At 46.1% G+C, this 12,819-nt stretch overlaps 3 protein-coding genes across 3 annotated transcripts in view; 2 read left to right on the top strand and 1 right to left on the bottom strand.

The window, feature by feature from the left end:
- The window catches only part of LOC119405020 (leptin receptor gene-related protein), a 282,779-nt gene that overhangs the window by 87,884 nt on the left and 182,076 nt on the right, over window positions 1-12,819 (top strand). The window lies entirely within an intron of this gene.
- Window positions 209-676, top strand: LOC119405458 (ubiquitin-conjugating enzyme E2 Z-like). Its single transcript, XM_037672293.1, has one exon. The coding sequence runs from the start codon at window positions 209-211 to the stop codon at window positions 674-676; it is 468 nt and encodes a 155-aa protein (XP_037528221.1).
- LOC119405457 (ubiquitin-conjugating enzyme E2 Z) lies at window positions 4,757-5,527 on the bottom strand. Its single transcript, XM_037672292.1, has one exon. It carries the CDS (start codon window positions 5,525-5,527, stop codon window positions 4,757-4,759), a length of 771 nt encoding a protein of 256 aa, XP_037528220.1.

Genomic DNA, 12,819 nt, shown 5'->3' with positions numbered 1-12,819 from the left:
TCTCACAGCGGGCCTCCTCAGGGTTAAGAAAGACATCGCAGACCTTGCAAGAGAAGCACCTGCAGACATATTCATCGCTCCCGAAGAGGTAGACTTCTGCCGTATCTATGCCGTCATTATCGGTCCTGGAGAAACGCCATACGATGACGGCATTTTACGTCTTCCACCCACTCCTTGCTTCCACCTTACGTGCCCGCTCGAGTACCCGATGGTGCCGCCCATGGTGCGCTTCCTCACCACGGACTCTGGCCGCACTCAGATACACCCGTTTTTCTACAGGAACGGCAATGTTTCGCTCAGTATCCTGGGCACGTACGCCGGACCACAGTGGACACCAGCACAATCCCTGCGAACGCTCCTGCTGTCAATACAGTCGCTTCTGTCTGCACAGCCCTTCTACGACAGCCCACTGAAGAAGCACGCCAACAAGGAACAGACTCGCGAAGACGCAGAAAGCTACAACTCCTTCGTGAAGCATGAGGTACTGCGAGTCGGGGTTTGTGACATCGTTCAAGACTGCCTTGAAGAGAAGTCGCCGTACCCTGCCACCCTCCGGGAGTTCGTCCTGAAGTCGTTTGCGGACAAATTTCGGCAATATGAAGATTTCGCAATTAGCCAGCTTCATCTTCATGGCAAAAAGATCTTCAACCCATTCAGTAGTGGCCATGAAGCATGAAGCACTGCTGGCCAAACTGCAAGAAATAAAGCTCCAAGTTGATCGCCGCAAAAAGGCAGCAGCAGTTCCAGGCAGTGCATAAGGTGCCGTGAACGTTGCGTAGACTAGACGTCCGCCGCATAAAGAGCCGTAAAAGACTACGTGGACATGCACGAGAGGCGTCGGAGTGAATGTGTTTGAATAAAATTAAAGAGCAACGCTCCTAGCTCTCATGCTATCACTTCGTTCTCTTCTTTCTTCCGCACTTCAACACAACGTTCGAGGGGGTGCAATCGTTGAACGGGTCGGTAAACTTCAGATCCTTTAGGCAACCTTATTGTAAATATGCGAACTAGCCCACCTTTACCCCTAAAGGGCCCCTACCCCACCCAGAAGGTCAAAATTTAGTTGTGGCGTTGCAGTTGTGCACGAGTATACAGCGAACCAACGCCTCCTCTTTTATAAAAGTAGAAGAGGGGCTGAGCGAACGCTATAGCGGAGTTACACGCGTTTGATAATTGAAACGCGGCCTTTGCTCGTTTCACTTATTTTACAGCGAAAGCTGTTACGAGATCACAACGGCCGTTGCAGGAGATGGCTCGCTAGGTTCTTAAGCTGGGGCAATGTCCCGCGTCGTAAACGTAACCCTAGTTCCATAAGCGACGGCTACAGGCGCAGCTCGCGCGACAGAGAATTCTTCTTCCTCTTCTTCTTCGAGCGCCTTGATGATGACATAAACGCAGGCAAAACCACATTTCCTCGATTTCCTCGACCACACGTCCGGCCACAGCTGCAAGGTCTGCAACCGCTTGTGGTTCGACAACAACCTGACCACAATCGCTACTATAACAACGTGTGACGTCTTTATATGACAGTAGAGGAATTGTACGGAGCATTCACGGTTTACCCGATTATCTCCAAGCCAGCTCCTCAATCATCATTCACTTTGTGGATATGGCGTGATTTTTTTTTTTTGCGCCGTAGTTGACCACCGCCGCCGGTGTCCTAACCGCTATCGCGCGAAATAGGAAAAAAAAACGAAATAGATAAATTTCCAGAATGGAACAGGGCTCGAACCTGGGCCCTCTGCGTCGGAGCCCAGTATTCCACCTCATAGCCATGCCGGTGCTTGAAACTGCTTTGCAAAAAGACCCTATACAGGCTTCCTGTCGGAAAGGAACCACATTAGCATATGTAATATAGTGTGGTAGAAGAGTAAAATAACAACCAGGCGTCATACAATGCGAATTGCGCAACGAGTGGGTTGTTGAATGCTCCCAACCCATTACAAAGGGCGCTGCCATAATTCTTCATCGCCATCAGGCACCGCATCAACAAAGTGCACATAATGCCTTACAGGTGTTTAGTGGATACCACGGCTCTCCGCAGAATGACTAAAAATGTCATAGTGGCTGCTTCCCTACTTCACAAAAATTATGATGATTTATAGCGTAGTGCTTTCCTCGCAAGTGCACTTGTATTGGTTGCCAAGGAAGCCCATAAGGACCCCATGATCCATTTCCTCAGGGTCTCAGTAAAGTTCTTTCTCTCTCTCTCTTTCTCACGTTAACGTATTGAAGCATGCTGTCAAAGGGTAGAGGAAGGGGACGAGGGTTCGACTGTGTATAATTATTAAGGAAGGGTAGGGGTAAAGTTTCACATTTTTTAAACAGAATAACGTATTTTTTGTTTTGCAGTTAAAATAAATAAATAAATAACTAGAACAAATACCTGCTGATAGGAAAATAATTTCTAGTACATGATTAATATATTGGTGCTTTACCAAAGTATTGAAAAATTGAATCCTAATATTCCATTAACAAGGTATCCTCCTTGTGTCAACCAGAAATTCGCAGAGGGTCCCGCAGACGTTCCTGTCGCTGTAGTTCAATTATGCAGCGCGGAAGGTGCTGGTTTGCACGGTTGATATCTTTTACAGAGAAAGCTGTTATACGATCACAACAACAGCCGATTGTAGGGGCGCAGTTGTCCGCCGCCGCCGGTGTCCGTAACCGCTATCGCGCGAAATGAGAAAAATCACACCATCTTCCGCTAAAGGGGACCATGAGGCGATGCAAAGCAGCGTTTCGGCATCTAGAGCCCGCGTTTCAGAGGGGGAGTGGAGAGGGGAAGTGGAGAGAGGCAAAGCGGGGAGCGAAAGGGTAGGGGAGAGAGGGGAGGGGAGAGGGGAGGGGAGAGGGGGAGGGGAGAGGGGGAGGGGAAGTGGAGAGTGTGCGGGGCAACGGGAAGTGGAGAGGGGAGGGGAGATGAGAGGGAGAGGGGGTGTGTGGAGAGGGCGTGCGCATGCGCAGTAAGGGTGGTCACGCCGCACACCACCACCGCCACCGGATTGAACTCCGCTATAAGATGCTTCACATCTAAAAACGCCATGTCTGCGCGGAAAGCGAAGCACAGTCACAGTGAAAGCTGGAAGAGCTGCATTTCTAGAGCCCGTTATAAAATCTCTTGTGGCTACTAATACATGTACATTAGCAACGTACCCACTACGAAACAAATCATAATTTTTGGGAAGTTGGGAAGCACCCACTACGCCATTATTCGTCATTCTGTGGAGAAGCGAAGTACCATCTGTAAGGCATTATGTGTTCTTTGTTGATGCGACGGCTGATGACGATGAAGAATTATGGCTGATCCCTTTGTAATAGGTTGGAAGCTTTAAACGAAAGATTAACATAACAACCAGGCGTCACGCATTGCGAATTGCGTAACGAGGGAAGTTTACTTATCCCTGCAGTGGGCGTAGTCAGGTTAATGATGATGATGATCATGATGTGTAAGCGTCCGTATTTCAGGTCTAGCGGCGGATTTACGAGACCCCCTGATCCCGCTTTCACCAGTTATGTGTAAGCGCGCGTATTTCAAGTCTAGCGGCGGATTTACGAGACCACGTGATCTCGCTTTGACCAATCATGGGTAAGCGCGGGTATTTCAAGTCTAGCGGCGGATGCACGAGGCCACGTCATCTCGCTTTGACCAATCATGTGCAAGCGCGCGTATTTCAAATCTAGCGGCGGATTTACGAGACCCCGTGATCTCGCTTTGACCAATTATTGGTAAGCGCGCGTATTTCAAGTCTAGCGGCGGATTTACGAGACCACGTGATCTCTCTTTGACCAATCGTGTGCAAGCGCGCGTATTTCAAATCTAACGGCAGACGTACGAGACCACGTGATCTCGCTAGCAAATCATATACGCTCGTGCACTTGCAGCTTCGCTGTCCGACGGTTTTCACGGCTGAATCATTTTACTCACATTTTTCTCTTCGTTGGCACGGATAATTCGATGCGTCAACATTGTCGCTTGCAAGCTTCCCACGCAATAGCCTCCAAGAATATGCATCACAGAGCAACAGAAAACACTCCCCTAAATCTATATCGCCATATAAATAGCTTTTGCTGAAGCGAGACTTGACAACTATGTCTCAACTAAACCTCTGTCAGCGCCCCCTCGATAACTCTGGTCGCAAACGAAATCACTTATCTTGCTTGCTTGCTCCTCATTTCTCCTTATTTTATATATCTGTCGATGCGACAAAATTGACACAAGAAGGCGTAGAGTAAATGCACACGACGTGCCAACTTCTCAGTGCAAAGAGTCAACATCGGATGTCTACATGGTTCAGAACAACAAACAATGTTCTGCATGGAAGTACACAGAATCTCGAAAATAGATTTATATATCGCATTTGACTATACTGGTGATTTCTGCAACCTTCACTTCGTTCTCTCAATAACGGCGCAATCGGATAAGCACAGCGGTTTCCGAATAATACATTATTGTAGTGCCAGATATGACACAGCTGACATTAGACAGGCACCAGCGAAGCACTTCCTCTACCATTTAATATACGCTTCGGGTGATATTTGACCGTCCACCGGCAGCTGACATTCGCTGTTTTTATTTGAAAATTTGTTATCACGCAGTGACCGGTACTCTACGCGCTCATACTATCCAATCTGTGGTCAGTTGTTCCGACTTCCGGGCTTGCGAACCCCAACAGTACTACTTCCAAGTCTTTCTTCGAGGCAAGGTTTATGATAAACGCCATCTGGGTCGGCGTGCTCGGCCCTCGAACATTCACTACTGCTGAGCACTTGCTGATGAAACAGCGGCTCGATCCATCACCTCTTTCACCTTAACTCTGAGGCCTTGGATCCGCTGCAGAAGGTTCTTGCATCCGTCACAACTTCTAGCAGGCCTGTACCGGGTACCGCACAGGTGTTGCCCGGCGCTCAGCCTGCCTTCGAGCTTGGCGCAGGACCCGGCGAACGTCTGCAGCACCCCGTCCCTCAGGGCTGGCGGGTAGGTCCAGTCGCCTTGAAGGCACTCTTCAACCACGTCGCACACCGCCACTCTGACGGCATCATGCCGGAGTATGGCGCCGCTCTCGCGCCACCAGAGCTGCTGGTTGAACTCAGGCTTTTCCGAGAGCATCGATTGGATGGACACGAGTAGGCTACCCAGGGACAGCGCGGGACTCCACTGCGGTCCCTCCCAGGTGCCGATGATGCTGAGGCAGACATGGCCGTCGCTGTGAAGGTGCTCGTGCAGCTGGACGCGTCCGGCGTCCGTGGTCAGGAAGATGACCTCGGGGGGCTCCATGGGATAACCGGGCGGACACGTGATGCGGAAGCGGAAGAAACCGCCCTCGTAGGGCGTGTCAGCGGGACCCACGACGATGGCGTCGATTCGGGTGATGTCACTCTCGTTCGGCGCGACGAACACCCCCGGTGGCGGGTCGGCCGTGATTTCGGCGATGTCGCGCCTGACGCGAAGGAGGCAAGGAGATAACGTGTCTCGCCTGAACGCCGCGGGATTGTCTCTGGACGGTGATCCCCGTTGGCTCGCCATGTTGTCGAGGTTACAGTGATGGGGGACGCTTGAAGAAGCTGTGTACCTGAATGTTTCTGACCAGCCGCCTCGAATCGACGCCACGCGATGATGATGATGATGATTTCCTTGATGCATGGCTCACACCCACTCTGGGGGATTGGCCAAGAAACGATTAATTTTAGGTAGAAGTGACCACATATGATTTCTATGACTAATGAATTATAGAGTAGCTAGAAAAAATGCATAATGCTCATTTAAAATTCCGAATTAAAACCGCCCTGATTCAATTAAGAATTTTTGTACAGCGGAACAGACATCCCGGTGACAGTGACCTAATGAGGAGGCTCCCAAGGATAGAATATTAGAAGTAATGAAATCCAATCTAATTCGATTAAACGCTGCTTTGAGAATGTTTTTCCTTAGTAAATTGAAACGGTTACATGATAAGAAATAATGTTCAACTGTTTCGTCCTGGTTACAAAACGAACAAAGAGGGGAGGGAGCCAGACCAGATCTATGCATATAAAAATTTAGTTTTGGAACGCGACATCGTAATTTAGTAAAATTAACTTCATCTTTTTTTGTTGAACAGATATTCCTAGGCCAAGGGAGCAAGAGGTGTCGATATTCGTTTAGATGAGTGATTAATGTTTTGCCGGAGTCTTGAATTATGGCACGCCTTCTAAATCTGTCACGAATTATGAGTGCTGTTATGGGAATAATTGAGAATATGGGACCACTGAGAGCGGCTTTCGCAAGAGAGTCCGCCATTTCATTCATTTTTATCCCTTTGTGTCCCGGTACCCAGATTAATCTAATTAAAGTTACGTGGGTGGGAACAAGAAAATGAAAAGTACGTGATAATTGAGATTCGGTATTTGCAGCGAGTGCGGAACACAAAGATAATGAATCTGTAGTTATTGCAACTCTTGAGGTTGATGGGGTCAGCTTTCGTAAAGCCATAATTACCGCTAGAAATTCCGCCGAAAATACTGATAAGAAATCAGGAAGTCTTAATGAAAATGACCAGTTGAAGGTCTCAGAGAAAATACCAATGCCAGATTTTTCTTCGGATTGTGAGGCATCTGTAGCTATGATATTTGTCGTATGTATCCCCTCTAAATGCCTTTGGAGTAGGCCGTTTAATATCTGGTAAGGCAAATTTTTGGCATGATTTGGATATATATTGTCAAAAATGATTTTAAGGTTGTGCTTTTCCTTGTCAATGGAAGGAACTTCACTCAGTTTAACATCTAAGGGTCCAATAAGTGCTTGTACGTAACTCACCTGTGGTGTATGAAACCGAGGCCAGTAAGATTGAAAAAATAGCGCTGGGTGAGACATGAAAATAATTTTTAGTTTTATAGGATATTCATACATTTTTAGAAAAGTTTGTACCATTAGTATCCTAAATCTGCACAAAAGAGAGGGTAATCTTGCCTCTAAATACAGGACATTATTGGCTACGAATTTCGGGAGTCCGAGGCATAACCTTAGGGCCTCCCTTTCCAGCAGTACAAGTGGACGCAATTTATAAGCTGGTGCACCCGAATATAAAACACATCCGAATTCTAATACTGGGCGTACATACATTTTGTATATCATAATTAGTGTGTCTCTTCGCATCCCCGATCGACTGTTGCAAAGTCTTCGCAATACTCCTAGCGCTCGTACTCCTTTCTTTGTTATGTATTCAATATGTGTGTGCCAGAGGAGACGATTATCATAAATTATTCCCAGATATTTTACCGAGTCCACTTGTGGTATGTTCTGCAGGTTGCAAGTTAGTGTTATATTAACTGGGTTATCCAAAGGGAAAACTATCACTGAGCTCTTTGAAACATTGAGACATAAATGGATATCCTCTAACCAATTTTCAATGGCGCACATATACGTTTGTAAGCGAGTATATAGGGAATGTATATCAGAGTCGGACGCAAAAAATGCTATGTCGTCTGCATATACGTATGTGTATACACCATTATGGCTGGGAATGTTGCTCAGCAATACATTAAAGAGAAGAGGCGAGGTGACTGCTCCCTGAGGAACCCCTCTGGACTGACAATGTATACCTGAAGAATGACCTTTTAGTGAACAATAAAATTTCCTTCCAGTTAAAAACTCACTAAACCACCTCGCTATATAATTAGGGATATCATTAAAGTTTAATTGATCCAATAATATTTTATATTCTACACTATCGTAAGCTTTTGAGATATCCAATGTTACCAGGGCTGCTATTTGTCTGTGACGGCGCGCTAATTTAATTCTGCTCTCCAAATCCACATGTGCATGCCAAATAGAACATCTAGGTCTAAAGCCAATTTGGAAGGGGCTGAAAATCTCTTTCTCCTCGACCAATTTCATAAGACGAGCACAAATAATTCTTTCTATTAATTTAACCAGATTAGAAGTTAGCGCTATTGGTCTAATATTGTCAAGGGTGTATCCTGCAGAGTTGTTTTTAAGAAGTGGAATTATTTTAGCAATTTTCCAATTAGAAGGAATCCATGAGCATTTGACAGAATGATTAACTATAGCTAGTAAAATATCAGGGGCCTCCCTAAAAAGGATTTTTAACATATTTGTAGTTATTCCATCAGAACCTGGAGCGGAATTGGGAAGTCCTTGCATTACCGTGGCCAGTTCAGTCATTGATATCTCGTTGTAGTCATCACTCGGCATTGCAACTTTAGTGTATAGTGATAGTAGAGATGAAAATCTGCTTTCTAGACCAACTGCTATATCTTTTAGCATTTGCTTAATTTCTTCGTCAGAGTGCACCAAAGAATCTATGTTTGGACGATGAAGAATTTTCCTACTACGGAGGAATTTGAAAAGCGCACTTTTATTTTTGGCTTTGGATAGGAAATCGTAATGCGTAGTGTCGTAGTCATCCTTTGCTTTAGATACTGTGTGTTTGAATATGGTTCGGTAGAATTTATAGTCGCTCCAATTTTTCGGACATTGGTTATGTAATAAGCTTTTCCAGGCAGCTTTCCTTCTTTTAAAATCGCGTGAACAATCCGAATTCCACCAAGGGTTGAGCGTCCCCCGGTCTTCCACTTCTTCGGTCGTGCTTGGCACGTGCCTCAACATCATCTGCATGCTATGTATGCAGATGATGCTATGTATCATGGTATCATGCTCATGTCTGGTTTTCAGGACACGCGGCTGTGGAAATTCAAGTGCTGTCGTTGCAAAACGCATGCCACATACTGAATCTTAAATATAGTAGAGAGTGCGTGATTTAATGATATATACAAATCAGAAAAGTAAGTCATCGTAACTTATTAGTGTCCGAGATAGCGTTCACTGCACCACTAATTTTCACTAGGTTAGAAAGAAAAAGAAGAATCTTTTGGCGGTAGTGTTCATCAGACTTTGTGATCCGCCCGATTCTTGATCAATCCCCCCGAGTGGGTAAGTACCAATCATCCCAGGAGCATCATCATCATCATGACCATCACCAGGAAGATATATCCTTACATCTATTCAGACGATCACTGCAAACCATTGGCGTAGCCAGGGGGTGGCACATCGGGCACGTGCCCCCGCCCCCCACCGTATGTTTTTCTGCCATGGGACACAGAGCACAAAATGACACTCGACCACACTTGCATGGCCCGGCCCCTACTTCAGATGACCTTTTTCATCACTCGTGCTGTGCACGACGCGGAAGGTCAATTCGCGCGTTCGATGAGGCATCCAAGGCTTTTGCCTTAAAGGGGCCCTGCAACACTTTTCGAGCATGCTCAAAAAGCGCTGCCGATCGGTAGTCGAGGCTCCCGAGAACACGCGAGCCAAATATTATAGCGATGCGCACGGCCTGGAATTTACAATAAATTCTCAAAGTCAGCTGAAAATCGCTCCCTCTTCTCTCGACAAATGATGTATTAGTCCGCAAAATATGACGCGATTGTCGGCAGTTCCACCATTGGCTGATGTTATAATCACGATAACACCCTCATTATTACTTTCGTTGTTAATTTTGAGTTCAATAAGTAGATAATATGTATGTTTATATTCTGTTATCGCGTTAAAAACACCGGACAAACATTAATATTAGCACTTCCGGTCTCACCGACAGCTCGTCTGCTCGTAGTTGCGTGGTTCCGTTTTCTTCGCCATGCGCAGTGCCGAAAACGTGAATATTTCTGTGCTTTTGACCATCGCCGGTTGCCGTTGAGAGTGGCAGCCGTTCGAGTGTTGCCTCGTCAGCTGGGAACTGCATCGTCGGCACGTTCTCACGACCGACCGAGGCAGCCGTGCAGCATGTCTCCGATAACAATGCTGGCGTTCGGTAATGGCGGCGCTTCGGGGTCGTCTGCCAGTGCCGTCTTACGAGGCGGTGTATCGGAGTATGGGCCGAAACCGATCTCAGCTGTCATTCGTTCCAAACGAGCGCGCAGGTTTGCTTCCATGGTTGGCAGAGCGATGAAAACACTACGGCGTTCGAGGTGCGCACCCAACATTACCAAACCGACGCGCAGTTTTCAAGCACGCGCGATATCGGCTCCGCTCGACGAGAACGACGCAAGCCGACCGGAAGTGGCGGCACAGACCACGTGGTTGCGCCCAGACGTCAGAGAGAAAAAAAAATGAAGAAAAAACTCCGCCGCCGCTCTTGGGCGGAGCCTCGCTCGTCTGCGCTCCCTCCCTCGAGTCGCTGCCTAGATCTCCGCGCGCTCGCGGCGTTGAGTTGAGGGAGAAAGCTACGGAACGTGATCTCTATAATTTCGTAACACCACTTAGACTTGACGGATTCGAAAAATTTTTGCGGCATATGACTCGTGAAGAGTCATACGTCAATAATGAGACTATGCCAATATAACTAAGAAAGGTGTTGCAGGGCCCCTTTAATAAAGTTGTTACAAGCACCACTGTATCCAGGAGAGTGGCCCATCTGGAGGTCATACGATTCCCGCATAGTTTTGTGAGAAACATTATGGCAGAAGCTCCTGTAGACTCCACACGCCACCCTGTAATTACAGTAAATGCTGCACTTTTTCTTATCCGTCCATGCTTTCAACAGATTAGCCTAGATTACTTCGAAGACGTCCCCATTGAACCAACGCGGAAACGCACGCTAGCTCTTATCGCGACGGCGATTCGTTACACACTTAGTAACACAGATCATTTTCGTGTGTTACACGGTGAGTACACCATGAATCGCACCTTACACTCGGCACGTTCACACAATTAAAATGGTTCTTTCCTTATGAACTCCACCTGTAGCACCAAGGCAGCCGCTTGTCCCGCAAAAAACAGGAGACGCTGTTTTCGCACTGCTAATCTCGAGGATGCGGGTTCGATTCCAGGTCACGGCGGCCACATTCCGATGGAAGAAAACTGCAAGAGCACCAGTGCACTCTTACTTAGGTGCACGACAAGAAACACAAGATGGTTCAAGCCATTACATCACGGAACACCTTTAGTTTATTTTCATTTATTTATTTTTTCGTTCGCATCAACGGTATGAGACACTTGGCGCATTAAGCGCCTCGCCTCAGCATTTATAGATGAGATAAACGTCGACTATCCATAGAAGTATCGATAAAGTTTCCCAAAGCTCTTCTCTTCCTGCACACGTCCCTTCAAATAATCGTCCCACATGCCCTCGATAATTATTTGTTTATATCAGTACGACGTCTTTCTCAGTAAACTGTCATCATTTGTGACTCAGTAGAGTATATTATACCCACCAACTGGCCCGTTTCGCGGTTTTGCCGTAATTACGACAGTGTGGCTCATACTCAAACAGGCTCGCATCTAAGGTGATCGAGAGTATCTTCAAGGATCTCTTATGCAAGGAGTAAAACGTCAGAGAAAAAAAAAGCCGGCAGATCCCACGCATTGTGGGAATCGATGTAATGCGAAGCAGCCAGCAAAGAGCTGCATACATCGTCTTGTATGTCCCTAAGGAAAATGCGTGTCATGGTTTTCATGTTAACTCCTATTATTTATGTTCGTCACACAGTAACGTCGCGCAATTCCAACTTCGGGGTAGATCATGCTAGCGAAGCGGCCGCCAGCGCACCATGAGCGTGGTACGTAAGTCATGCTGTACATGAGATGCGTGTCATGATTTTCATGTTAACTCGTGTTATTTATGTTCTTCACACAGTCACGTCGCAAGATACCAATTTAGGTGTATATCAAGCTAGCGAAACGGCCACCAGCGCCCCATGAGCGTGGCACGTAAGTCATGCTGTACATGACATTCGTGTCATGATTTTCATGTTAACTCGTGTTATTTATGTTCTTCACACAGTCACATCGCAGGATACCAATTTTGGTGTATATCAAGCTAGCGAAACGGCCGCCAGCGCCCCATGAGCGTGGCACGTAAGTCATGCTGTACATGACATTCGTGTCATGATTTTCATGTTAACTCGTGTTTTTATGTTCGTCACACAGTAACGTCGCGCAATACGAATTTCGGGGTAGATCAAGCTAGCGAAACGGCCGTCAGTGCACCATGAGCGTGGCACGTAAGTCATGCTGTACATGACATGCGTGTCATGATTTTCATATTAACTCGTGTCATTTATGTTCGTCACACAGTCACGTCGCAATATACCAATTTTGGTGTATATCAAGCTAGCGAAACGGCCGCCAGCGCACCATGAGCGTGGCATGTAAATCATGCTGTACATGACATGCGTGTCATGATTTTCATGTTATGACTTGTCATTTATGTTCGTCATACAGTCATGTTACGCCATACAAATTTTGGTGTACATTCGATTAACCAAGCGACCAGGAGAGCACAAAGTCGTAGGCGGATAGATAGATAGATAGATAGATAGATAGATAGATAGATAGATAGATAGATAGATAGATAGATAGATAGACAGATAGACAGATAGACAGATAGATAGATAGATAGATAGATAGATAGATAGATAGATAGATAGATAGATAGATAGATAGATAGATAGATAGATAGATAGATAGATAGATAGATAGATAGATAGATAGATAGATAGATAGATAGATAGATAGATAGATAGAAAGATAGATAGATAGATAGATAGATAGATAGATAGATAGATAGATAGATAGATAGATAGATAGATAGATAGATAGATAGATAGATAGATAGATAGATAGATAGATAGATAGATAGATAGATAGATAGAAACCTCGGTGATACGATCCCAGCTCATACGAATATCGGTGTGATACGAATTTTTCTTTGGTCCCGGCCAATGCCCATTGGCCTGCAATGTAATGGAGTACGGTTGTTGCGAGCCGATTTTCACCCAGCGACGTTTGATACGAACGTTCGCTACCACCCAGGTACG

This window comes from Rhipicephalus sanguineus, chromosome 9 (genome assembly GCF_013339695.2).
Source record: "Rhipicephalus sanguineus isolate Rsan-2018 chromosome 9, BIME_Rsan_1.4, whole genome shotgun sequence".
Classification (NCBI taxonomy): domain Eukaryota; kingdom Metazoa; phylum Arthropoda; class Arachnida; order Ixodida; family Ixodidae; genus Rhipicephalus; species Rhipicephalus sanguineus.
This window is presented reverse-complemented; position numbering and strand designations above follow the sequence as displayed.

Coding starts and splice junctions, on each gene's coding strand:
- LOC119405457 (XM_037672292.1), bottom strand. CDS start 5,527: ATGGCGAGCCAACGGGGATCACCGTCCAGAGACAATCCCGCGGCGTTC.
- LOC119405458 (XM_037672293.1), top strand. CDS start 209: ATGGTGCCGCCCATGGTGCGCTTCCTCACCACGGACTCTGGCCGCACT.